The following is a 27,379-nucleotide window of genomic DNA, read 5'->3' on the forward strand; positions in this document are numbered from 1 at the left end:
AAAATAATTTAATTTTCAGAGCCAAAGAAATTGGAATGCCAGACTTGCTACTACTCCAATGCCCTAAAAATTCTGCCCAGTTGTACACTGACATTGTGGTCTCTGTGCAACAAGATCATGCAATTAAACAGCAGCGGCATTTAACCATTAGCTTTCAAATATTCAAATGCATAGGTCATTCCCTTAACATTTTCCCACAGTACAAACTCCCAATTTAAAATAAAAGAGTAGTCTTCCTTCCTCCCTATTGCATGTAATTGTAGTAGGATGGTCTTACAGCATCTTCACAGAACTCTTCCTTCAAAGATGCTTCCCAAAAAAGTGCTTTGCTGCACTTTGAATGACCAAAGCAATGACATTAATGAGAGATCTCAGTTTGGGATGTTAATCTCAAAGAGGGAAGCCGATGGACCAGGGTTTATGTCAGGGAGCTAGGGAATCCTGGACCAATCCTTGGTTTTGTCAGCAGTGAAGGCATTTGTCCTACACAGTGGGGCAGATGGGAAAGGAATGTAGAACATCTCTTTTCCCTTCCCATCAACAAGTGAATTCCTCTTTGGTATCCAAACACAGTGTGTGTGTGCTGCCGAATGGTTTAGATATTTCTGTCTGGTTGGCACAATACCAGCCCTTTTCCCTCAGGAGAACAAGTCACAGCAGGAAAGGAAAAAAAAAATTTAAAGAATTTGCAATTTGGCTAAACCTGAAAGGAATTTCAGGGATAAAAAAATTTAAAAAAAATAAATAAATAAATAAAAAGCACTGTATAAACTGGGGGTTTTGTCCCTGCCAGTGTGAATGCATCCAATATATTCAATATATATGTACTCATGCATATATTAATATATTGAATGTATTCATCATTGGGTTGTCTTGTATGTTATCCACTATGTCAGGACCAGTGGTTTTAGTAGAAATAGTATTTAAGCTATGTTCATTTTAAAGACTGAATTTCCTCTGTTGATTTGAAGACCAACAAACCTAGATCAGAAATCTTGATAAACGGTTTTCAAGTATTTTTAATCTATCAAATCCTAAACATTTTCCAGCAGGGAACAGGCCCTGGCACCACACAGACAGGTTTTACAAGAGATAATAGAGTTTCTACCTGATGGCAAAAATAGTTCACAGGAGCCTTCCTTGAAGACCCTGCTCTAGAATGACCTCCTGAATAACAAAGGCTAAATAATTTCATCCCAAGACATATGCCTGAAGTTCATAAGCTATATGCTTCATAAGATTACACAAAAAGAAGCTTGGGAGTTAAATATTTCAGTGATTGATAATCATCCCTAACCTTAACAAAGCTGCTTCCATAATTCAAATTGTCAAAACCATGTCTGCTCCATGGTTTGAATCTCTTTAGCATTGACTTCAATTCACTGCACTTTGTTTTGTTTTTGTGTGAGAGACTAAAAGCCCTCTGCTTTCAGAGAAACTCCGACTACGCAGAAAGGACATAATCAATTTAGCTGTCAACCTTTACAATGTTAAATGAAAAAAAAAATCAAACTTCTGAGTACTTTTTTTAAAAGCTACCACTTCAGATTTCAGATTTTTTTTCTCCAAACCCTTTCCAAGTCAATAAGGCTTTTGGCAAAGCACCAAGAAAGCACCAAGAGCTGGAGTCAATAATCTAGGAGTAGTCCCACAGGCTATTCCTTTATTGCCAAATAAAAGCCAGAGACCAAACTCCACACGGTCCCACCACTTTGCTTACACCAACACAGCTTAGCATTATATGTCTAGTTCAGATCTGATTTCAAAATAGCTTGTGGGGGTGGTCTGAAAGTCTTCTGTAATGTCAGTGCCTTCTCTTCTACTAGATTTCCTTCTGACTTCTGTTGTGAGGCTTTTGACTTATGTATCTCTGACCAATTTACTTTTCACAGGACTGGCACTCCCAAGCTGTAATGTGCTTCACAAGGAAAATACATCTATCTGAGTAACAGGAATAAAAATGATAGTACATCAGGGTCCAAGCTTTTCAGGCCCTTCAGGAAAATTCTTTTTAAAGTATTTGCCCTTTGATTTAAAGTATAGTCAACTGCATTTGGATGTGTATTCCACATGTGAATGGCGTTGTCTTGCTGTACAAAAGAGAAATCTTGGCAGATGGGCTTCTGCTGGTTGCAAGAGTCCTCCTTTGCTCCAACCCTTGAACTAAGTTCAGAAAAAAGAACTAATCCCACCCTGTAAATGGCTGGTAGTCTAGGAATGCAATCTGTGCTTCCCATCTCAGAGTTAGATGCAAGGTCTAATACTAGAATTAATACTGTGGGATAGTTGACCATTGGCATCAAAATGTACTGGTTGCAAACTTAAGCACTCTGTATTTAGGAATTTCACCAATGAAACAATTTTACCTCGGTGGACCATCAACATAAAAATCACTACTGAACTAGTGCTAGTTTTCAGTTATAAATGTTTAGTACTCACTCTGCTAAAAAAAAAGAAAAATACAGCAGCAAAGCCTTTCACAGAATCACAAAATATTTTGGGTTGGAAAAGACCTTTAAAGCCCATTTAATAGCAATGAACATCTTCAGCTAGACCAGGCTGCTCAGAGTCCTGTCCAACCTGACCCTGAATGTTTCCAGGGACAGGACACCTACCACCTCTCTGGGCAATCTGTTTCAGTGTTTTACCATCATTGTTGTAAAAAACTTCTTTATATCTAATCTAAATCGACTGTCCTTCAGTTTAAAACCATGACCCCTTGGCCTATTACAGCAAGTCCTGCTAAAAATTTTGCCTCTATCTTTCGTATAGGCCCCTTTAGGTACCGGATGGAACCAGTCTGGTTTCCATGGTGCCTTCTCCTCTCCAGGCTAAACAACTCCAGCTATCTCAGCCTGTCTTCATAGGAATGGTGCTCCATCTCTCTGATCATCTTTGTGGCCCTTGTCTGGACTTCCTCCAAAGGATCCATGCCCTTTCTCTGCTGATGAGGATTCCAGAGCTGGATGCAGCACTCCAGGTAGGGTCTCACCAAAGCAGAGCAGAGCAGAGGGGCAGATCTCCTCGCCTGACCTGCTGGACATGCTGTTTCTGATGCTTTGTATGGTATATGCTATGCCACGCTATTATACTAATGAGTCATACAGGATGGAAATGGAATTAAAAGTAATTAGGTGTAATTTTGTCTTATATGGAAACATGGAGAACATAAAATGCATTTAGTGTTGCTCTCCCGAGAATCTACCTAACTCAATTCCAGTGAAAAATTATGCTTGGAGTTGTGTTTTCTACCACCAGTTGCCAAGGTAACAACTTTGTTAGACATGGAACACAACTATTTGTTTTTTTTCTTCAATGGAAAAGCCAAGAGGCTTCCTCAGAACATTTTCAAATGGCTTTTTACAGCATCTGACCTGGAGCGTGCAAGACTGTGGCCTGTGTTATAGGCCACGGGCACATGAAGTCACCCTGTGGTAAAATGCAGCAGTGGCCAGCAAAGCTGCCAGTCACCCCTGCTGCTGTCCTTGCCTGAGTGTCTGTAACCTGCATGAGAAACTCCAAAGATAGGAAGGGGATTGACATCCTCCGTCACTGCATGTGCAATCAGCGGGTGCTGCTGCCAGCTCCTGAGGGCACACAGCACCTCCAGGCCACACAGGTCACTGCTGGGCAGGAGTCTCTGCTGGGCAGAGTCACTGCTGGGCAGGGGTCACTGCTGGGCAGGGGTCACTGCTGGGCAGGGTCACTGCTGGGCAGGGGTCACTGCTGGGCAGGGTCACTGCTGGGCAGGGTCTCTGCTGGGCAGGGTCACTGCTGGGCAGGGTCTCTGCTGGGCAGGGTCACTGCAGGGCAGGGTCACTGCTGGGCAGGGTCACTGCAGGGCAGGGTCTCTGCTGGGCAGGGTCTCTGCTGGGCAGGGTCAGTGCTGGGCAGGGTCACTGCTGGGCAGGGTCACTGCTGGGCAGGGGTCTCTGCTGGGCAGGGTCACTGCTGGGCAGGGTCAGTGCTGGGCAGGGTCAGTGCTGGGCAGGGTCTCTGCTGGGCAGGGTCAGTGCTGGGCAGGGTCTCTGCTGGGCAGGGTCAGTGCTGGGCAGGGTCTCTGCTGGGCAGGGTCTCTGCTGGGCAGGGTCACTGCTGGGCAGGGTCTCTGCTGGGCAGGAGTCTCTGCTGGGCAGGGTCACTGCTGGGCAGGGTCTCTGCTGGGCAGGGTCACTGCTGGGCAGGGTCACTGCTGGGCAGGGTCTCTGCTGGGCAGGGTCTCTGCTGGGCAGGGTCACTGCTGGGCAGGATCACTGCTGGGCAGGATCACTGCTGGGCAGGGTCTCTGCTGGGCAGGGGTCACTGCTGGGCAGGGTCTCTGCTGGGCAGGGTCTCTGTTTCTCTGCTGGGGAACCACTCTTAACACAGAAATCAGCAGATTTTCATCACACAGAACATGTCCATAATGTAGCTATTTGTTCACTAGGTCGGGGCTGCCAACTTGACATTACTTAATGCAGCAGTTTTGGACTTCTTCCAACCGGAGCTCAACTGGCATGAGCATCCCCCAGATCAAAGGCTTCATTTTCCCATTGCCTTGTCTCTGTGCCTCACAGAAAGTGACTTTACAAAATGCCTGACTTATTAAACAGTATTTTGAGTTAACATATATAAAGAGAGAGGAAATATCTCAAGTTTAATTTCTAAGCTCCAAATCAGTAGGTAATTACCCAGCTGATATATTTCAGCAGTCCACAAGTTGCACTTAAACCGTATGGATGAAGATCCGAATCTAGGAGTGTTTCAGAATCCTCTTGTTCAGCCAGGTTCGTTCTCAGGTTCATTTCAGGGCTTGGAACCTGATGATGTGCTCTATTCAAATTAATACCTTAAGCCATCACTATCAAGAGGAAGAGACTAGGTCAGCTGAAAATTAAATCCATGTTACATGGAAGTGGCTTTGCAGAAGAGGAGAGGAACAGCATAACACTACTTGGTTTGGCGTGCATTTTAGTTCTCACAGTGGACAATCAGCTCTGCCTTCCACAGTACCCAGCTTTTCCTTCACAGAATCACAGAATGAACCCTGCTGAAAAAGGCAATTCCTCTCTTCATACATGGATTTCTTGCAGCTGGCTATTTTAGGTTCTTCCTGGAGCACAACTGCAAAGCTAAAGATCATGTGGCAATGGTCAAGGCTTGCAGTCATGAATAGGAGGTCATAGCTACTGCAGAGAATGTGTACCTGAGGTGGGACAGGGCATCTCCCTGTGTGGTGGGAGGAGGTTATTGAATGATCTCCAATAGAATAATTGGACTATTCTCATCTGCTAAATAACAAAATGTCTCAAGAAAACACAAATGCACATAAATTTCTTTTATCACCATATTTTTCTGAAATAACATCACTGCACTTTAATTTCAACTTTGATTTAACTTGATTCTGGTTTGGTTGGTTTTTTTAAAGGTGAATTATATCTGCATTATTTTTAAAATAAGCTAGTGCTATTTGAAATCAAGCTACATTTCCTTCAGTGTTTTTAATTTTATAAATAGTGTGATCCAGAGCTTTCTATAAAGCAAATTAAGTCTTAAATAATTTAAGTATCTCTTTTCTGAAATACATAAATTTCCTGGAAGAATTTTTGTCAATTTCATGCCTTTTTGGGAAGGAAATAAAACAGAGAAAAGTATTTTATTATTCTATTCACAGTTTTATAAGAGCAGGAGAAAACGTGCCACAATAATAGTCTCCATTCCACTGCAGACATATACTAAGAAAAATTTGTAATTACATGATTTGTCCTCTTCACATCCTTCCCAGCTCAAATGAAGCTAAAAACAGAATGAAAAAGGGGACACATTTCTTATTCCAAATTGATGTGAAAGATGTTGTATTTGTAGTCAGTCTGAAGATTGCTTGGCTTCAGCTACCATTTCTCACAAAAAGTTTATGGCTTTAGTATAGACTGGCACCTGCTCTGACATGGCAGGAATTTGTCCTTTCCCTGACTGGAAGACAGTCTAATCCAACTGTTCAGGAGTTACGCCCCAAAGGCAGTGGACAAAATGGCAACAGCACAACCCAGGTCTGAAAAAGGCTGGTACTGCCTCTAGGGAGTGGACTGAACGTGCTGTTGCTGCTCTTCCTGAAGGAAATGAGCTGTGATGCAAAGAGGATGTAACACAGTGGCAGTGACACCGTAGTCTGCATGGCACATGTTCTTTTGATAAGGCCCCACCATTACTGTAAATCAAACTGGGAGCACACTTACACTATCATCCCTACAGACTTCCCCAGGTGTATTAGTCAGAGAAACTTGGTGATGTACGCCTTTACTTCACCAGATCCTATCAAGTCCCTTATTAGACAGAGGAGAATGAGTTGAAGTGAGTGTGATCACGCTGAGACGCAAATTAGTCTTCCAACAAATGGTGCTACTTAGTATTTCTTTGCTCTGTAACAGGTGAAGGAGACAGATGTGACAAACAGACCTAAGCCCAAATGTAAACAACTGCTCAGGGATTTCCATGAAGCCTGTCATGATGTGACTGAAGTGGGATCATTTATTGGGTTGTACATCTCCAGCACTAGGGGGATTGGCTGGATGATGACCAGCCTCTTCCAGCCTCCAGCTCTGCACAGGGGATGCAGTCTTACCCAGTCACTGACATAAACAGATACAGAACTGCACCCCACATTGTAAGATGCTTTTTTCTTGGGTGAGTGCAATGACTTTGTGGCTTGGTGTTCTCCTACTGAAAACAGCTAGGAAGGTGCGAGGAGCGGCGCCTGTGCCTGTGCCCTGGCACAGCACCTCACCTCAGAGAAGCTGTGTCTACCCCCAGCATGGGGGCTGTGGCTGCACAGCTGCACGGCCGTTGTAAGGTACAAGACTGTACAAGTGCCATCTGAACACTTCCCAATGATCACATTAAAGTGGACAGAAATAAGTCAGGTTCCTGGGAAATTACAGAATCACAGGATCATCAGGGTTGGAAGAGATCTTCAGGATCATCCAGTCCAACCATCTAAAACCTGGATGTGATACATCCAGATACCTCTTGAACACTTCCAGAAATGGTGACTCCACCACCTTCCTGGGCAACTTTCTCCAATGCTTAACCACTCTCTCAGTATCCAATCTGAACCTCCCCCAGCTCAACTTTAGGCCATTTCTTCTCAAACTTTCCACTAGCAGAAGAGACTGACCTTTACCTCACTATAACCTCCTTTCAGATAAATAACCTCTGCTTGCCCAGACTAAACAACCCCAGTTCCCTCAGCCACTCCAGGACAGATCCAAAAATTCAGTAAGTGGCAGTGGTTTTCCAGGTCACAACCACTGAATTTTCTGGAGTAAGGAATCTAAATGGGAATTTGCTCCTCTCCTCTTTTAAGCAGTTCCCATGGAAAGGCTCTCTGGGCCTACGCTAGCCAGAGACAGTTAAACCAGATGTCATCCAGACCAACTACAGGGTAAATCCAAGAAAAAGGCCATTCTGGCATCCTGCAGGGTCTGTATAGCACAAAACATGACCGCAATCTAGAGCATTTATTCATGCTCACATTGCACACCTCAGTTGTTTATACCAATAGATGTCTTCTGTCTTGCGCAAGGCACAGGAGACTCTGAAACCCACATTTGGTTTAAAGCCCTCTTCAATAACAGCAAAACATAAAACAGTTTATAACTTCATGCTCCAAGTGATCTAAAGCCTAATTATTCTGAGGTATTTGCTAACAGAAATTCAAGTAGGGTCTCACTGATGCCAGTGGAGTTACACTACCCCTCAAAGAACATAAGCATTAAGATGAGCAGGCCCATGGTATTTCATAGCAGAGAGAGGATCATATACCATCACATTTGCTGTATTATTTAGCATACTACATCCGGCCTCTAATGTCTGTTAACACATATGACTACTTATTTCCTGATGATTTTGGAAACCAAAGCTCAGTTAAAAGCTAGGGTTTAGATTGATTTTTTAGGTATTTTATCACAAAAGACAGAACCACAAACAGCACATTTCTAGCATATAAATGAGCATATTCAAATCCCATCAGGTCCTCTGGTGCTCATCACTGGGTGCACTCCAAGACTTAATCATGCCCACAAAGCCTTTGTGCAATAGGAAACAATTGGTAGTGCTTGAAATGTCTTCCTTTTCTAAGTAGATATACCTTCTAGCATGCCTTCCATGACATCATTTTATATCACATTTCTATCTGGAGTCTCCACCAAGAACTATCAAAAACCCTAATATACGGCTACACATAAACCAAAAGAAAATACTTTCCTGCTAGAAATGACATAAATAATCAACATTGAAAGATGACAAAATCACTGTACTTACTATGTGTCGTGCTGCGAACACTCCATCAACTATTGCACAACAGAAGGCTGCTACAACACCAAAGCTGATAAACACAATGGAGGCCACCAACTGAGAAGAGAAAAACAGATTGAGCAATTTTTTCAGTATAATTCTTTAAGTGAAACAATTACACTACTTTTTCTAGTATTCCAAAATGATGTTCCCACTGCTGTAATTCACTTTAGGTCAGTGTGTCAGGATGACAGTCATACACTAGTAAAATGGCAGAAATTCTTGATGCTGAGCTGACAAACCATCAAGCCTACTATAAAAGTTTAAATCTTTCAAGAGAAAATTAGGTTAGCTGCAAGAGTTAGATTCAATGGTGATTTCTTCCAAATCAATTTACTTAATAAAACAGCCATGCTTCCATAGGGACATGGCATAAAGTCATGTTCCCGTTGGCTCACATAAATTTTTAGAGCTTTACTACATGGTAGTATTTCACATCAACAGATAAAGGCATCTGTAAGTTAACAACTAGCCTGTGAACAATCAGAAATCTTTTATCATCCCAAATAGCTTATGCCACAACAAAATCAGAGATTCAGAGGACTGGTATCTGTGGAAGGGCTGGGGTGTGCTGCCTTGGTACCCCCCCACCCTTTGCTGGGATGTCCAGCCTGCCCCTCAGTCTCACAGTGGGCAGAGCAGAGCACAGCAGAGCTCAGCGAGTGTCCCAGCTGCAGCACAGACATCTTTATCAACCTACTAGCCATAGCTTCAGACCTCCTTCTACCTCCCAAACTGCTTCATTCATTAAGCACTAATAATTCTCTCTCAACAGGACTGCGGATGGTGCAGTGCTGGAGCACAGCTCTGGCACAAGCAGTGGTGGTATGGAGGGCTTGGGGGCTTGGGGGAAAGGCTGTACGGGTTGGGCACGCTGAGCCCCCTGCTTGCTGTGCTGCAGCTCTGACAGCAACTGCAGGGCTAGAACAACCCCAGACACCATGAGCTTCCTGCCCAATTCACTCCGGAGAGAGCTACAGGACTTGGAAAGAATGTGGAATGCATCTCCACCAGGGTCCAGTCTGTGTGCTGCTGGCACACACTTCTGAGATGACACTGGCTTCTTCTGAGGTCACATCAGAAGGGTGCAGGGCTGTGAGCCAGGTGAGATGAAGCCCTGAAAGACCAACTGTACACTTGGCCAGGTGCTCCCCTGGGTTTGTTAGCCCCAATGCCATCAGACAAGGGAGAGATGTTGACAGTCCTTCCTTTCCCAGATTAGAGGATTTTGTGATGTTGAGGACTCTGCACCTTGAGTTTGAAGGAGTGGGTTCCTGCAGGGTATTACGTGAACCTAACGTGCACTCTCTGGATATGTTTTTTAATGTAATGTAATGTAATGTAATGTAATGTAATGTATACTTGTGTCTCCGACCTTTCTCAGGCAAAGTCACAAGAGGAACCCTTTGAGACATCCTATGTGATAGGTTGATTTCAATTTACAACAGAATTTAGTTAATCATAATAACAGATTAAAAAATTTTTTTGAAAACTGACAGGAAACCATTCTTTTATTGATAGAGCACATGGAAAAGGGATTTAGCTGAGAATGTGAAACCTTTTGGTTATTAACTAGGCATTAAATGCTCCTTCACAACATGTATTCCTGAAATGCCCAGGTACAGATTACCAAAATTATATCCATACAGTTCATATATCCTTTTGCCTATACAAAATCTGCATTACCTAGATGCCATTTTCACAAATTTGTAAGGCATCACTAACTCACTTGAAAAATGGACTCTTTAGCTTGTGTTAGGTTAAGAACAGTACAATGTCAATTGTACTGACAGGGGATGGAAGCATTGGTGATTTTCTCAAAAATATTTATATTGGGCAAATAAGAAACTACAACCTCATAAGCCCACACCTTGGATGCACAGATCAAAGCAACATCACCCACTTAGAGGTAAGAGCTCAAAAGTACAACCTAAAAGCAGAAGAATCACAATGCTTTCTGACACACTCCTTTAATCTCCCCTTAGCTCATGCCTCATGCAATCAGAGGCGAGTCAGCACTGCCACAGAGATTGCTGTGCAATTTGAATCTTCAGCATGGGGAGAAAAGGGACACACAAATATGGTTGAAGTGGATGGTACTGACTGATCTTGGGAACTTGCTGCATTTCCCCTGCAGCCAGCTCCATCTTGCTGAAACCCTAGGGAAACACTGTTGGCTGCATCACCCTTCAACCTCTGCTATCCCATGGCTCTCCAGTATGGAAGGTCCTGTCTCATGTCTCATGAATCTGGCTGTCTAAAGATCTTGGCATGCAATTCATCAGATTGAGAAGGCTGTGGACTCCTATCACTGCAGAGTAGTGGGCTGTGCTGCCCTGGGGCAGCTGCATTTGCTACAGATCCTGATCTCTTTATTTGAAAAAGCAGCAGTGTTTAAAAGTTCTGATTTAGCCATTATTGTCTGATACCTCTATCTTGTTTTTCAAGTCATAGCGGTCAATCAAATAATTAGTGGGCTAAGCCAGGTGTTTCCAAATTGCCTGAGCTCTAGATGGATTTACTGGAAGCTGACCTCAAGGTGTCTTTTTCATTTCACACATGAACAATTTATTGATGATCTACAATCCCCAAACCAACATTTTCCACTCACTGAGATAGCTTGAATCACCTAATGAGTGTGCTGGCCTTTCAGTTTCACCATATAGCCTTAGGAGACCACATATAAAGGTGCAGTAAATCACAGTGTAGAAAGGACCTATGGAGTTGGCTTTTCACTCCTCAGTCATGTTGGAGATCATCTACCCTTTCAAGGAGCTGTGTGCAAGTCAAAGAGCTGGCTGTTCTTACCCATGACTACCAGCAACTATTTAAATGAGCAGTCCCTTTAGAATCAATACAATTTCTTGACTGAAGTAATATTTATCATGATGCCAAAGAGGCAGATCATGACACTGACAGTTTTTTATGACTTAAATTGCCTTGCATATATTTGAACAACAAAAGAAGTAATAATACAAGAGCATCACTAAAAAATTCCTTAAAATAAAATTACAGATTTATATTCTCTCTCAAATCTCTCATTGCTTATTAAGAATGTGAGAAACATAAAAAAACAAGTACAAAATGAATTACTTCTGAAAATTGCCAAGACAACCAAATGAAGAGCTGTTGTAAATTCAAAAGTTAATTTTCCCGAGTAGCAGGTGATTGCTGGAGCAGTGAGTTCACAAGCCTAGGACTGTCTAGAAAGAGAAGCAATGCAGTCCATTTAAAGATAGAGAATGTTTGCTGACAGGTAAAAGAAATAGCATTAAAAAAAAAACACTGATCCATCACATCATCTTATCTCCATTTTCAACAGCATTATGTTTTGTCAGGAAAACTATTCATTATTTATAGCAGTATATTTGAACAGTTATTCAAGAAACAGTTTTGCTCTTGCTATTCCACTGACATGCAGCCAGGCTTCTCTACAGCTGTTGTCATCAGAACATGTTGACTCCTGGTTCTTGAATAGAATACAATACTTGGATTATTTACAAGGGAGCCATAAAACCACTTATTAAACACCGAAAACTGTATTGCGTGGGCCTAACGATCAAACTCAAAAGGCAGTTTTTTAACAGAGGGGTTTTAGCAAAAGGGAGAATAGCACATGAAATAAAATAGCACATGGAATGAGGGACTTTTGTACACAGTATTAAGTGAAGAGCTGTAATCTCTCTTCAGCTGTGTCACAGAACTATGAAAATGCTCAAAAATGCAAAACTAGTGAAAGGCTGGACTGCTAAATTCTTGCATACTGCCTTCTTTCAGAAAAGACATGCATTTTTTTCTCAGAATTCGCCTGTCTTGGACAACCTCCTGTCCTTCAGCAGGCATACAACACCACTGCCTGCACAGTCACCCTCCTGTGCAAGCAAGACTAGTGGAGGCAACAGGGGACACTCAGTGGCCAGGGATGCTGGTCACAGACTTGTTCAGCTGCCAGAAATGCACCTGGCACAGGGAGTTGGCAGCTAAGTCTCCCACAGCAATTCCCAGTTTTGGAGTTAAGGGTTGGCCAGAGACCAAACCCAAGAGGTAGTCTGATGAGGCCACCCCAGCTGCAGCCACACTCTCATGAACACACTGCACACAAACACTGCACCTCAGGTCCCCAGGCACGCCGTGGGCTGAGTCACACCCTGATGGTGCCATGTCCCTGCTGCGTGACACACAGAGACCTGCAGCCAGCATTTGCCAGCAGACCCACAGACAACCACATTGCTCTTCTGCATAAGCACCTGCTGGCTACAGGCTGGCATCTCTCTGGGTGTTTCCAACGTCCCTGTGGAATACTTCTAGGAGCTAGCTAGCCTCTTGATTTTGGCACAACCCTGGTTTCCTCACGATTCTAATTTAGCCTTTACCTATCCTGAACCAAAAAGCATAACCTCTGAGATAATGACAGTCATTTCTAGCACTGGCTGCTGGGTGAGATGCCTCATGCTCTCAATTTAGACCAAGTAGATCTGAAACTGAAAAATGCATGGATTCACGTTTTTGAAATCACCTTGTAACAGATGCAAGGTACATTACATCTAAGAGACTCACTTTGCTCATGCTAAATGCCTACTTCTGCATTGCACAGCATCCAACAATCACTGTTGAATTCAGCAACAGTGACTCCATTCATATGTTGTTCAATATTATCAACAAAACCAAAGGTCTTTGATTCAGATTTCCTTTCCTCTTTCTGTTGTTAATAGCACCTCAGGAGATAGACTTGAGGCTGTGTGATTGCTCACTGTCAACTCAAAGGGCATCTTCTTCTCCAATCCTTGGTTTGCTTCCCTGCTGTCCAACCCTTTCTCCTGTTCTCTGTCCCAAAGGGCTGCATCCCCTCCTCCCAGCTCCTGTGCTTACCCAAACACACAGGAAGCCAGTGAAATTCACTCCATAGGCAGAAATTACTTATTCCCTCAAATGAGTTAAATCAGACGACTGCAGAGAGAGCAGCAGTAGATTCAGTGCAAATGAGGTGACATCACGTAGCCATGACAGAAGAGAAGGAGGCAGAAATGCCGACAGCAACTAATAGACTGTTTCACCTGTTCCATGTAGTTTATAGTCCTAGGGATTATCAAAGTAAAAGCGAGGTTTTAGCTGTAATGAATAAATGATAAGGACTGGGGTTATTTTGTTGTTTGTGGTCAAGGAGACTTTTGTTTTACTGCCTGTGAAGAAGTCTGCTGTTTCCCAGTACTGTGTCAGGGATAATTAGGAAATACAGCAACATGAAAAGGCCAGTCGGTATAATACAGGCAGGAGAGAAGTCTCAAGAGAAATTTAAGCAACCTCACATGCATAAAAAGGTCGAATTAATTAGATAAACAAAGGGGAAAGAATACAGAAACCACATGAGAGGTATAAATTATTATGCCACAGAGAAAAAACAAGATCAAAATCCACTTTCAAAATCAAAGTAGCATTTTCATTTGGAAAATTTATCTTTTTTTCCTTCCCCCTCATCCTGAAGGGCAAAATTGTGAAAAGCAGGATTTGCACCATCTTTTGTTACACCTTAGGTACTCACAGTTAATTTTTATCATATGTTGGCATCAGTAAAAAAGTAGGCACATTGTTTTCTCTTTTTCTCTTCCAGTGATATTGCTGCCCAACTTTTGTAGATAATTCATCATTTAGGCTACACACAACAGCAAGGGACTGCAGAAGTACCCAAGGATGGGAAATGTGCAACAGGGTGACTTAGTGGTCCTGGCTGTCCCCCAGCCCAAGGTTTATGCAGCACAGTTGAGTAAGGAAAGAAAGGGAGCACAGGTTCTGAGTCTGCTTACTCCAGCTCCTAAAGGCACACAGTAGTCCCTTTAGGACAGGGACTACTTTACTGATCAGAAGAACAGACCACTCGAGTTGCTGGGAACTCTCCTTGTGCCATTTGCTGTGGGAGTCTGTTATGCAGATGGGGGAATTCAGCATCTGACCACACTGACACATTCCCGGGGCTGTGTGATGGCTTTGCTTGCTATTTCCCTTCAGGGCACAAAAGCCCATGGCTCAAAACTGTCCCTAGAAAAGTAGCACGGAAACATTTTGCCTCAACATTGTACTGTCCAAATAAAACCTTGTTTGCTAACTCTAACAGCTCTCTGGTCTAGATCTCTCTGTTGTTCTCACTCTCTAGAAATGTTGTCTTGAGCATTAATCCTTAACTTACACAAATGCATTTGCTTTACTCTTTCTGTAATTCATCTTGTCTTTTTTTTCTAACTTGATAAAACATATGAAGATACATTTTCTGTAAAAAAGTATTACATGAAATAAAGACAAATTTTCCTATATTTTTATCTTCAATGAAAGCTTGGTGGGAATTAAATCAATAGCCATTATGAAACATGAAACAAAATTACTGGGAAAGGTTACCTGATTAATACATTCTTTCTTCTCTCATAATCTAATATCAGCTACAAAACCAGACTTAGAATAGCTAGGAAATTATTTCAAATTGTTTTACAAGCAAATCTTTACTAGAATGACCAATCTACAGAATAAAAAATCTATATCAAGCAGTTTCTGTGCACTTAAGACTTTGAAACTGGAGTCACCATTACATTGCAATCAGAGAATGAATATGATATATGTGTAAATGAACACATATTAAATTCATTCACTGATGAGTAAAATGCTTGTCTTGATTCAGTTAGAAATGCCACCACTGATGATGCACTATCAAGTCTCCTGGGATTTTGGTACAGAGACTTCACTGGAGTCCAACAGATATTATTAAAATATTTTTTTAAATGCGACTGAACTGTACTTGCTTTACATTTTCTAAGACAAGAAACAGAAGGAAAACTTAAAACGTTGGGTTGTTTTTTTTTTTTTTTTCCCCTGGTGCAGGGTTAGCTTTATTATCAGTGCTCTTTTTAAGCCTCCACAACACCTGAGAACCTCAGATCATCCCCATAACCATTACTGCAGTTACTGATTTCCTTCTGGCAGCAGCACATCTCAGTGATACTCAGCTCATTCAAACAGCGCTGCTGTGTTTTGTCCCAAGTCTGAATTGATTCAACCACCCTACTGGATGATCTTCTCTACTTCAAGGAGGTGCATATGCTCTGCTCCACCTGTGTTTTCACTCCTTTTATGGAGATTTTTTTTTTTTTTTTAAATAGCTGCTCTAATGTTCTTTCATCCCATTAAATTAGGTGCTGAGTGTACGATCAGCCCCCTTCCCTCTGTTTCAGACTCTTATTGTAGGGCAGCACTGGGACTTCTCAGGGCAGCTCAGTCTAGTGTGCTTTTCCAGATAGTGCCACTCTCTGGCCACCTTTATAGAGAAAAGAGAAAAAAAAAATCATCTGGATCTCACAGCTGGAGAAATGCTAATGGTTTTGGAACTAGCTTAATCAAGTCTTAGTCCAGTAGGCACTTCAAACTGGTAAGAATTCCTCATTGCAAATATCAACAAAAGCACTTAGATAAGAACAATTAAAAATTATTACCCGTTTAAGGACATGAAATTCAGTCTAGAAGAAAAAAGGCAAACACAGCATTAAAGGGAACAAAAGTGACATAAATTTAGATTCACTGATCAACAGTGCTAACATTATAGGAATTCATCACATATTTCCTTTCATGGATGCTCTTCTATTGCTTAAGCTGGAGCAAGGTCATTTCATCACTTAAACAGCTGTTCAGAGCAATACGAGAACAATAAACCAAAAATACATAGCATACTATGTGTCATGAAAGTTTATGCTGCCTGCTAAAAACATGGTGGAATTTACATAGATCAAGACTCTCAGAGCTGACTGTTTTAGCAGCAAGAACTGTTTTTACACCAAAGTCTCTGTTTTCACAAATCCTCTTTCCCCATACAGTCACTATACAGTGACTGCATTAGTTTCTCAAGACAAACACACACACTCTTCATAGAAATGCATAAATTACAAGTTTTCATGTAGTGAAATTCTACCCACAGAGTCTGGAAGATTGCATCAGTCCATCAGGGATGTTCAGCTATTTAACTTGAGCTGATTCTTCCACAAGAGGTTCAGGAACTGCCTGTCCTTTTCACAGGGCACACCCCACCTCACCTTTTTCACCACACACACACCAGAACTTATATCAGATGCATTACTGAGACTTTCTATCCTGTCCTCCTGCTTGCTAGGAAGAGTAATTGACATCTTTATTGTTCCACAAACACATTTAATAGGTCTTAAGGCTTACTTTTGTTTCCAACTGCATGACAGAAACGCTTTCATTACATAAACAGCACAAGAAAACAAACTGGCACTTTAAAAGCGTCCTATTATGCTCTTAATCCCATGTGCTGTTCCCAAGCAAGATTTGAAAGGAACTACATCCCAAAAGACTGTCACTTAGTAAGACAGAACTTAAACTGACTTTGTGGCTTGAGTGTCTGACTCAGAAGAATGGTGACAACCTTTAAAAACTGCAGTACTGAAACTAAGCTCTAGTGGTGGAAAGACATACTTTCATTCATGTAGGTATGCATCTTCTTTCTGTTTCTGTAGAATTTAAGCTTCCAGAAGTAAACTAAAGTAATTCTGGTTGCCAAGGAAGCTCTTCAAATAGAAACCAAAGAATCTCTTTCAAAGTTTCTCCCCTTTGTAACCAATATTCCATTTCTTTCTTCCAATGAGGTGAGAAACCTGAGATGGGTGAGACCTGGGACTGGTACAACCAGTGAACCAGCACAGGGCTGTGTTGGAGGGAAAGAACTGCAGCGCTAGGCTGCAGGTGGAGGTACTTGGTGTCATCTCCCTAGCTATGTCAGACAGATGCAACCCTGATGATGGAGCACAATGATTGCTACAGACCTGACTGTGCTTCCCATTACAGCTTTACCAGCTGAAGCAACCTGGCACACACATCTATGAAGAGTGTAAAAAGTGTTTTCTGCAGTAAAGACATAATGACAGTGGAACAGTGGCACAGACTTCTTTGTCATTATTATAGGTATTTGCCAAGACTTGTCAGCTGTAAATACATACATGTATACATGTGAGCATATACTACAGGTTATGTATTATATGGTTATAATATCATAGTACATTTCTATATTATAATATTTGCGTATAAATAAATATTTGCATGTCTAGCTGATGAATCTGTGCTGGTAAAATCTGAAAGCATACACCTGTAGACATGTAATATGAAATGCCAATCCATAAGGAACTAGATCAGGGAAGAGCTGAAACACCTCCCACGCTTCCTTTGGTAATTCGCACAGTGAAAGCATCTATTTTTGTCTTTAGGTCCTTGAACTTCAAAATTCTCAAACACTGTTGGGAAATTTATGCTATCCATCTTCAGGCATTTAACTCCCTGACAACACTTAGATGATGGTTTCACACTATAGTGAGTTGATATAACAGATTATTCCTAGCAAAAGGGACAAGTCCTGTTCCCTCTTTCCACAGATTCCTCTCCACCCTTACCCATGCAGCCCCACCAGTTAACTTTTGTTATGTCTGATGCTCACTTGGCTGTGAACCTTTTTACTCACTAAACCAGTGGAGATTATTTTTAGTCAGGGCAGGGAAGAGGATCAGAAGGAGACAGCAAGATAGAGAAAGGAGCAAAGGAAAGAAGAGAAAAGACCCCTTTGCGTGGGTGGCTATTTACATTTACTACAATTTGGAAATCCTCACAAGGTCAAAGAACCGCATAAAGAAATCCAAAGTATTTTACTTAGTCTTTATTAATGGAATATATAACACTAATAACAGCAAAATGTCTCTCAGAGTATTATACTATTAGAAACAACTTTTCCACTTATTTATATTTTACTTGCCCACAGAACTTCTTTAAATTTTACTTGTCTTCATTTTGGGTGGTACTTTCATAGCCACTGATATACACCTATTCTCCTCCTCTACAGTTGAAATAACTTAGCCCTCAAAGTATCTCCAGTTATTCCTCTCACTTCTACTCCTGTTTTTGTGGAATATTGTCCTGCATTACAGGGAATAACAGATTTCACAGACCTACCGTGGATAGACCACGTTCCTAATCCCTTCCAAAAAGGGTTAAAAAGGGGTCTTAAAGCTGATTCCTGCAAAATAAGGCAGCTAATACCCAAGACTACATCATGTTTATGGGCCATCTATACATAGGCTGCTCTGCTCTCAACTCGAAACCAGACAGAATTACAGTATAATAGCTTTTGTAATATCCTCAATATTATAGAAGAAAAATATAATTGTCACTAAACACAGGATTTTTCTTACTACACTTTAGCTAACTAAACTCCAGAATCTAATTTAAAGCACCCTTCAAGGTCTCCTCCAGAACCTAAGGAGAGAACAAGATGCCTCTGAAGAGCACCTCCTTACAGTCTTGAAGAGCTAGTCATGAGAGCAGGAAGACATTCTCAAAGAATAAGCTGCTTGAACTTAACAGCTAATAAGATGCTGTTATATTTTGAAAAAATGTAGATACATAAAGAGGAGCCACTTGAGCTCATTCAAGTGTCAGTGTCAACCTATTCTGAGTATCTTTATATAAATCTTGTCTGTTTTTGAAATGTGCAATTAGATCACACCATAAAACCTAGAACACATTTGTGCCTGAAAAGGTATTAGTAGGTCTTTTCAGTTTTACTAATTTTAAAGGTGGTAAAAAAGAGAAGGATGATTACTAATTTCTTCGATTATTAATGTTTTTACCTCAGCATTAATTGTTTTTCTCTGAACTGCGTGAAATATGAACATACAGAAAATCAACACTGAAAGAAAGAACTGCTGTTAACCTTGTCAGAAAACTGAGTTTAGGAGAGAAATAATGCCTTGGTAATTACAAAGACTGCCTTTACATTTTCATTGCATTTCCCCTGCAACAGTAAAGGCGTCTTCCATTTATTTGCACAGGAACATCAAAGATCGTCTCAGGGGATCTACAGAATTTCAGTGGTCTTTCTTTATTAAAACAAGCTGCTTTAATTAGCCTAATATGTGATATGAAATCAATCTGTAATTAGTATCTTTGATCAAAATCTGCACTAAAGCTGATTTCTTCCAGAATGTTTGATTTGCAAACAGCAAATGAAACAGAACATGTTTGAACAGAGCTAATTAGGTGTATATATAGCAGTAATTTTTTTTTGGGGGGGGTGTATATATTAATAACCATCACCTTTACATAAAATGCCCAGTGGGCATTTTCTGATGGACATAATTTACAAGATACATTGGTTTTGAAAAAAGTGAAAGAGGCTTGGCACTTCTGAAAGCTGGCTCACACATGTAACTGCTTCAAAAAATCCTCTGTTCTGAAACAGATGTAAAATCTGGTGTCAAGAAAATAATCAGAGACGACATTAAAATACTACCTCACACAATGTCAGTGCAGGCCAGGAATGCTTGCAGTGTCAGGGAAGTCTATCAACTGAAAGCAGAAGAGAAAATTATTGCTTTGTTTCTCCAACTTCAGCTATAGTGTCTTCTCAACACTTCATTTGAAATCTACCTCTTGTTGACAGAGGTTGGGAAGCAAGCATATTAAGGGACCTAAACTTAGCATCCCTTGAGAAGCCTGAATAAATAGCTTTGCCTTTTCTGTCTGTGTGCAGAGCTCCATGTTTGTACCTTCCTCATGTTTCCAAATTCTGCTTTGTTGGAAGCATTGCCTCCATCTCTCTGAACAAATCAAGGACCAGGCTGAGCACTAGGTTTATATCTGAGTATATCCTAGACATGTCAGTGAGAAAATTAAATGTTTGTTAGCATGAAGAAAACATGAGGAAGACTCAGCAGTGGATGACTTTGGGCGTCAGACATGCTGCACACAACTGCTTCCATCCAAAGTACCAAGGTTTGGGCTTACTCACCATCTCATGAGGGGGAAAATCCTGCTCTAGTGATCCTTCCCCATCCTCCCTGTGTCCTTTTTTCTCTTGTACCTTCTCCCTTGCCCTTCCTGCCTGCTCTCTGCCACAGCTGTGCTGCTGCTGTTGTAGCTCCCACAGCCCTAGCAAGGGCTCTTGCAGGCAGCACTGTGATACTGCAAACACTCAAAACCCTGGCAGCTATTATACCGCCCTCGAATCTCCCCCTCGCTTTTGGAGGCACCACAGCTCCAGGGTGCTCATTTTCAGCCTTGCAAACAGTATGGCTTGGTGAGGCTGGCATGGGAGAGACGTGTGAGTGGAAACTGTGAGCCATTGCTCGGTTTATCCATTGGGTTTGCTAGAACTACATGCATGGTGTCATGTCGACATTGCACATTTAGGGAGTGATTCATTTCTGGGTGCAAGCTCGTGCCACCTCCACATATTTTCGGAGGAGAAACCTGCGACAGCACCCCCTCAGCACTACTCACTGCTCTCAGCTCAACTCTGCTGCCGCACACCCAGCCTTCCCCACTCTGTATGTAACTTCAGCATCTCATTTCCTAACTGGAAATACTTTGTACTGTAATGTGAGGAGACGGCAAGCAAGCAAACAAGCGAGAACACTTCATGTCTTACAATCAAATCCATTTGATTTGAGCGGTATCATGTTTTTCACCTACCCGGCAGGACTAAGTGTGCCTTTGGAATGAACCAACATACAGCTATACACAGCTCTTCAATCCATAACCTGCTTTGCAGAGTGCAAGAGAGGGAAAAGGGAACAGCAACACATTATGCTTGAAATGCCTTCTGTTTGCCAGTTAGAAACATCCCAAATCTGGCAAATCTTTAGTCAAAGGGACATTTTGTTCTGCTGGTGCCAAGCTTTGCATATCAGAGCCAAGCACAAATGCTAAGAGCTGAAGTGAAATCATGCTAGTCAATGAGGCAGAGCCTGCTTCTTCAAGCAGCAGCTCCTTTGAATTAAGGGTTATACCTTGGTCAGCACATTGAACTCCCACTGCGGGCTCTGGGATGCCAAGAAGGAGGTCAAAGAAGTGCAACATTATTAATGGCATGTTTTAAGAACAAACCATTGTCCACTCTGCCTAACTGTGCTTTTGTTCTTTCTCAAACTCCATGCTCATCAGTTACTGAGTGCTGGGGTTTTGCTGTACTGGTTCTGCTAATCATGATATATTTTATTTTGCATTTAGCATTTCATCAACCATGAAAGAATCTAGACTTAAAATGGATGGGTCACAGTGAAATAGAACTTCAAGACAAAAACAGAAATAGATTTAAGTGGAATGGTGAATTTGAAATAGACTTTTTTCCTTAGTGCAACAGAATTTGTATTCATATTCAATTTAAATAACAAATAAAAAATGAAGTATTGAGTCATTACAGGGACCAGGTAATTGTCAGACCTACACTGGGTTAAATTCAAATTATTCTGTAATATCTGCTCAAAGGTAGTCTAGTTAAAATAGAAGCAACCGAGTAAGCAATTTCTTTTCCTTTCCACTCCCTTTTGTCCTGCTGCAATGCATATAATTTTTAGGTAGAGGAATATAACATTTATGCTACATTTCTGTGCTTATATAAGTCTCTGCAATCTCACCGATGGCTGCAAATTTGTTGAAGCTGCCCTAAACCATTCCAATAAAATATACTCAGTTATGTCCCAGGGACTTACCACTGTCTTCTGTTGTAAACCCTTTCAATCTCATTTCCACAACTTTTAAAACCATCAGCTCAGCCTCAGCAAAGACAGTGTTAAAAGACTCACTGTGAATGGTTCTCAAGGCATGAAGCACAATTAAACTTTCTAGTTATTCTTTTAGTCTGTTCCCCAGAAACCCAATCTTCCAGCAGCCAAATCATCTGTAAATGTTATAAGCAGAAAGCAGTTTTCCTTGTTCCACGCTGGGAAATGCAAGCAGGCACTAATCCCAAGCATACTGGACGCTTAGGTCTCCACAGTACTTGTGTAAATGACACAACATGTCAAGGAATACATACTTTAACTGCTGTTTACCCATCTTATGGCTTTTTCAGACATTTTACTTTTGCTAAGGACAGAAGCATAGAAAACCACGAGGCAGATTAGAAGAAAAGTGAAAAATCAAACAACCCTAATATGTTATGCCTGTTAGTAAGGTAGCATGAATCCTGTGGAAATAAAGCTCTTTTAATCTGCCCAGCACTGAGCCTGCAACTTGGAACCTGCTGTTCATCCTGGTCTCTGATGTGGAAATCAGGAGCAATAGTTCTTAATTAAGCTGTTTTGTTAGTAACAACATTAATGACCCCTGACCTACTGTAGATTTTTGTCTCACAGGTCATGTCCCATTTGGATTCTCTACTTTTCAATGGTGGTGAGCTGACATGGCAGCCTTTACCACTATGGGGGAACTAAGTCATAATTCTCTCCTCTACCCACCTGTGAATGTCCATAAAACTTGATAGAATTGCACACCTTTGAAGCCTCTACCTCCCTCCTGAATTTGCCTGAAACTGGTCAACATATTCAAAAAAATAGAACAGGGAACAGAAAAAGACAGAGACAAATGTCACAGCTTTATAAATCTTATTTCTTTGTGAAACCCAGCTAGAAACAGGAGTAAAAAGCAAGGGAATTCTTGCAGATACACTAATGACACTTACAGGTAATGCAAAATAAGAGGGATACTATGAAGGAGTGATATTATGACTACTTGTAAGTAAAGTAGTTACTTGTTAGCAAAATGCAAGCTAAATCCATCAGTTCCTCCTCTGAGCTTAACACCACTCTTGATTTATACCAGTGAAAGCTCTGCATTATGAAATCAATCATAATTCATGATGCTTGGCTATAATCAGTCTACTGTGAAGTGCCCATCCGACATGCTGTTCTTCAACCACCACTGTTACTTTTTGCAAAGAGAGGAAGAAAATTGTTAAGAATTTCTGCAAATTCCTTCCTCCTTAGTACACCTTTTACCTAGATGCCTCAAGGACTTCCTATTACTTTCTCATAAAAGCAAAGGATTTGGGAAGCCAAGCTAAATCTACAAACAAATCACACGGTATCTCAGATTCTGTCTGACATAGGCAGGCGATCTTTACAGCAAGAGCTCTGGAGTTTTTTCTTCTATTTAACACACATAGTTTCAGGAAAGTGTTCCTGACTTAAACTTGCACAGGATGAGATCGTCTGCTGGGGTGGAGCTGATCATGTGACTTGTTGCTGTTCAAACTGCTATTTTGCTCTCTTCCCATCCTTTTCCCAGTGACGTGGTCCTGGCCAAGCTCTGGCACTTAAGTGATTCTGCCCTCGGTCAATTTAACTCACTAAACCAGCAGAAAGGTAAATTCAGTAAAACAAAGTAAGCTGCTTTTGTTTTGCCTTGTACAAAGGAACTTAGCAGCCCATTCATGCTTCTCTAAAACTTCCCAGAAGTGGTGAAACAAATGACTAAACATTTTGAGGCAGATGAAGCAGTTTTAAGTCAACTGGAAATCCCTGCTTTTCATATTTAATACACTCTAATTTAAAAAAAAAAAAAAAAAAAAAAAGGAAAAATTAAAAAGGCTGTTACTTACTATTTGTCTTCTGTTTTCTACCAGGTAGATTCCAACAATCCCTAGGAAAGATCCAAAGCCAAGCTAAGGCAAAGAACAAAACCAACAGAAATGCATGAGGTCAGCTTATCTGGACAATGTACCGACACATACAGTGATATCTGAGCTAATGCACCACACAGATGGGTTAAATGGGGCAGGTCAAGGGAAAAGGTGGAAGGTACTGTTGGACATAAATCCTATAATGTAATGGGAAATGGCCAGGACTGCAGCTCTTTGATAATTCAGTGCAAAATTTGTCATGTAATAAACAGAAGTCTGCATAGACACACATCTATAACCTGACTTCTGTTTCCATTCTCATGTACAGTTTTACACATTGTAAAGCAAAGACTAAGTAAAGTAGGAGAAAAAAACACATTCAGTCCACACACTATAATTTTTGAAAATTGCAAAGCTCTAAGCAATTGCAGACAGTTTTGCTCAAAAAAATTGATGTGTTCCCCAAAGTTCAAACCCTTAGAGTTGCACTTGTTTGATTTTCATGAGTAGACACTATCACACACCCCAGAAAAAAAATCCTTGCTAAAACGCTAAAAGGACCAGCGCAGTCATCTGCATGACAAACAGCCACAGGAGAGAGAGGGGAGGAAGGGACACTGAAGTAAGCTGGCCCTAATGCTCCAATGTTGTTTCAACATTGGAATGGTAGGAGAAGCCTCCATCTTATGATGGGCCCCTGAAGGTTTGGAGCAGTAGGAACCCCTTGGATTCACAGTACCAGCCCCTCTCTGTAATGAGGCCTCTGAACCGAGCTCAGAGCCTCTCCTCCAAGCACAAAGTAAGGTTTTAAGGACTACATGTCCCAGCCAAGGGCTTAAGCAATGCCCGTAAATTCCTCTCTGTTCCGCACAAGTGCTCCCAGCAGAAAGCAAATCCCCTGCAAGCACTTTACTCGCTCAGTATCACAAGAGGAATCTGTCACTCGCTTTCAAGAAAGCAAATGTAGGGAAAGGAGATTTGCTCTTGAGTGCTTTGGGAAAATTTATGTGAAAGGGAGGCACAAGGACTAAAAGCAGAGACTTTGAAAGAGCGGGCAAGCGCACACATGCTGACAGCTATATAGTAGAGATACTTGGAACTGTGAGCAAGGACACTCTGTTCAGGGGACAGCAACTTTGTAAATTAAGATAACTATATCAAAATGACATCTGGTTCCAAGCCCCATTTTTCATCCCAACAGGAACAATCCATAAAGCCTCAGTTATGGCTGATGCAGGGAACACAAAATGAGTAAAATCTACATGAATAAAAAGAATGATCAAACACAGGACAATAACAATTAAATCAGAAATAGCAGAACCATAGAGATCATGAAAGTCACAGCATTACTGAGATTGTTTTAGAGTCATATGAGCAAGGTTTTTGTCTGTTTAGACAACAGGCTATTTGGGAGCTCTGGGAGTCCAGGTCAGTATGGTGCTGGGACAACTGGACTCTGTTGAAAGAGTATAAAAATAGCAAACAAAAATAATACAGTAAGTAGTCACAGAGAAGTGACATTAAATATTTAAGTATAAACAATATTTATAAGGAAATGAGGTTGAAGCAGTTCCAACTCTGTCTTTGCAGACTATTCCAAAAACACAGTCCAAACAGGTGCTCAAGCAGTAATCTACTAAATGCAGAAACTTTCCAAAGCATAACATTATATTGACTCATCTACACACAGAAATATTTTACATTCAATTACTTTGGATGCATAAGTTTAGGTAATATCTAGCACTATAAAGAGGTATTTAGAAAAAAGATTTTTTAAAAACAAATTACAAGTGACCACATATGCAGGCAAATTAAGGCACTTAACTCCTCTTGAAGCCAGTGGGAATTTGGCAGAAAACGAGTGTATTATGGACCTAACCCTGAAGACCTGTTCTGTAAATACTTCTAGAAATAAGTATGTCTATACCAGTGGATAGTGTTATTCATCTTCACAGGTGTCTTTAAGGCAGGGTTAATTCTGCATGGGTTTTAAGACCAAAATTGCTTACCTAAGGTCAGTGGAGGTTTCATCTCATCTACCAGCCGTGAAATTAATATTTTCCTCCTGAAGCCTATGAGAATTAGACCTTATTTTCAATTGAAATTAACAATGTCTGTCCTCACGTTCTTGCTTTTCTCTGAGCCCAGCAGTTAATTATGTAGTGACAAATTCACTCCCCTGGTTTATGTATATCTAGGAGTTGGGATCAAGGCTGTGCTGGTTTTTTAAGCTCCCTCTACTGTCAGCAGAGAAGAGAAGCACCTTTTGAGGGCTATTCAGTACACTCTGAAAGAGGTGATGGTGAGAGGGGATTCTGCCTCTCTGTTCTGCTCTGGTGAGACCCCACCTGGAGTGCTGCGTTCAGTGGGGCACCCAGCACAGCAAGGACATGGGCATGCTGGAGTGAGTATAGAGCAGGGCCACAAAGAGGGTCAGAGGGCTGGAGCACCTCTCCCATTAGGGCAGGATGAGAAAGTTTGGATTGTTCAGCCTGGGGAAGAGAGGGCTCTGAGGAGACTCAATTACTGCCTTCCAGTTCCTAGCGATACCTTAAAAGAAAATATGAAGAGACAGGACAAGAGGTAATGCCTTCAAACTGAAAGAAGGTAGGTTTAGATTAGATATTAGGAAGAAATTCCTTACTGTGGAGGTGGTGGAACTGGAATAGGTTGCCCACAGAAGTTGTGAGTGCCCCATCCCTGGAATTGCACAAGGCCAGGTTGGAAGGGGCTTTGAGAACTTGGTCTAATGGAAGACGTCCCTGTCCAATGCAGAGGAGTTGAGATAACCTTTAAAGTCCCTGCCATTCCAAACCATTCTATGATTCTATGACAGTCCATCTGCCAATGCTGCACTCGATCAGCCACTTCTGGCAGTGAGGCAGAAAGACCACAGTGCTGTCACACACCTCTGACCAGGCTTTTGGCAAGATACCACGTAAGATTTGCATACCACTTTTAATCTTGATAAATGTTTGTGATGTTAAATATCTTGATGACATTTACATTGGCAATTACCTATTACTACTTCTTGGTTATTTCAATAATCCATCATGTGGGCACAAAAAGAATTCTGCATTTTATGAAAAATATTTGGCTCCAATAATAAGTTAAAAGGAAAATTATTAATAACAGGTTTTGTTTTCAAAGTATCCTAATAAATTCCTGCATTTCTATCTGGTTATTAATGAAAACAAGACTTTCAAAAATAGTTTAGCAGGTGATATTTTTCAGGTGAGTGAGTAGACATTGCTTTATTCCTACAAGAAACTAAATGCTGTTTTATGCATACGGGTTTATTACCTATTACACTTGTTAAAAAAAGCAGTTTAAAAATTAAACTTCTTTCTAGGGATGAATGCAGATAATGTGGTCTTGAAAAAGATTTTATGTCAAATTTTGGAAGAAGAAGAGAACTTTATCAGTATTAATCTATCTACTTTAGGTTAATGAAAGGGAAAATAATTCTTTTAAGGTCTTATTCTTGGAACTGCTTTTTGTTCTATTTTTAAAACACCACACCTTATAGATCACTATCCTAAAATTATCTTTCTGAAAGTCCTGTTCTCAACATAACACTAAGATGTAAGAGGAAGTTCTAACTCACAA

General features: G+C 41.1%; 1 protein-coding gene across 4 annotated transcripts in view; it reads right to left on the bottom strand.

Annotated features, from left to right (window-relative positions):
* TMEM255B (transmembrane protein 255B) overlaps nucleotides 1–27,379 on the bottom strand; it is a 65,759-nt gene that overhangs the window by 30,378 nt on the left and 8,002 nt on the right. For 2 of the 4 annotated variants that reach the window (XM_066176718.1, XM_066176717.1), the window contains 2 exons: nucleotides 23,750–23,812; nucleotides 8,299–8,388 (listed from right to left, as the gene is read on the bottom strand). In XM_066176718.1, the coding sequence (XP_066032815.1) occupies nucleotides 8,299–8,388; nucleotides 23,750–23,812 (153 nt within the window). The remainder of the gene's footprint in view (nucleotides 1–8,298; nucleotides 8,389–23,749; nucleotides 23,813–27,379) is intronic. The other 2 variants (XM_066176720.1, XM_066176719.1) reach the window with 1 other exon arrangement.

The sequence above is a fragment of the Chamaea fasciata genome, unplaced genomic scaffold (genome assembly GCF_029207755.1).
Source record: "Chamaea fasciata isolate MVZ Bird 193981 ecotype frontalis unplaced genomic scaffold, bChaFas1.0.hap1 SCAF_2, whole genome shotgun sequence".
Classification (NCBI taxonomy): domain Eukaryota; kingdom Metazoa; phylum Chordata; class Aves; order Passeriformes; family Sylviidae; genus Chamaea; species Chamaea fasciata.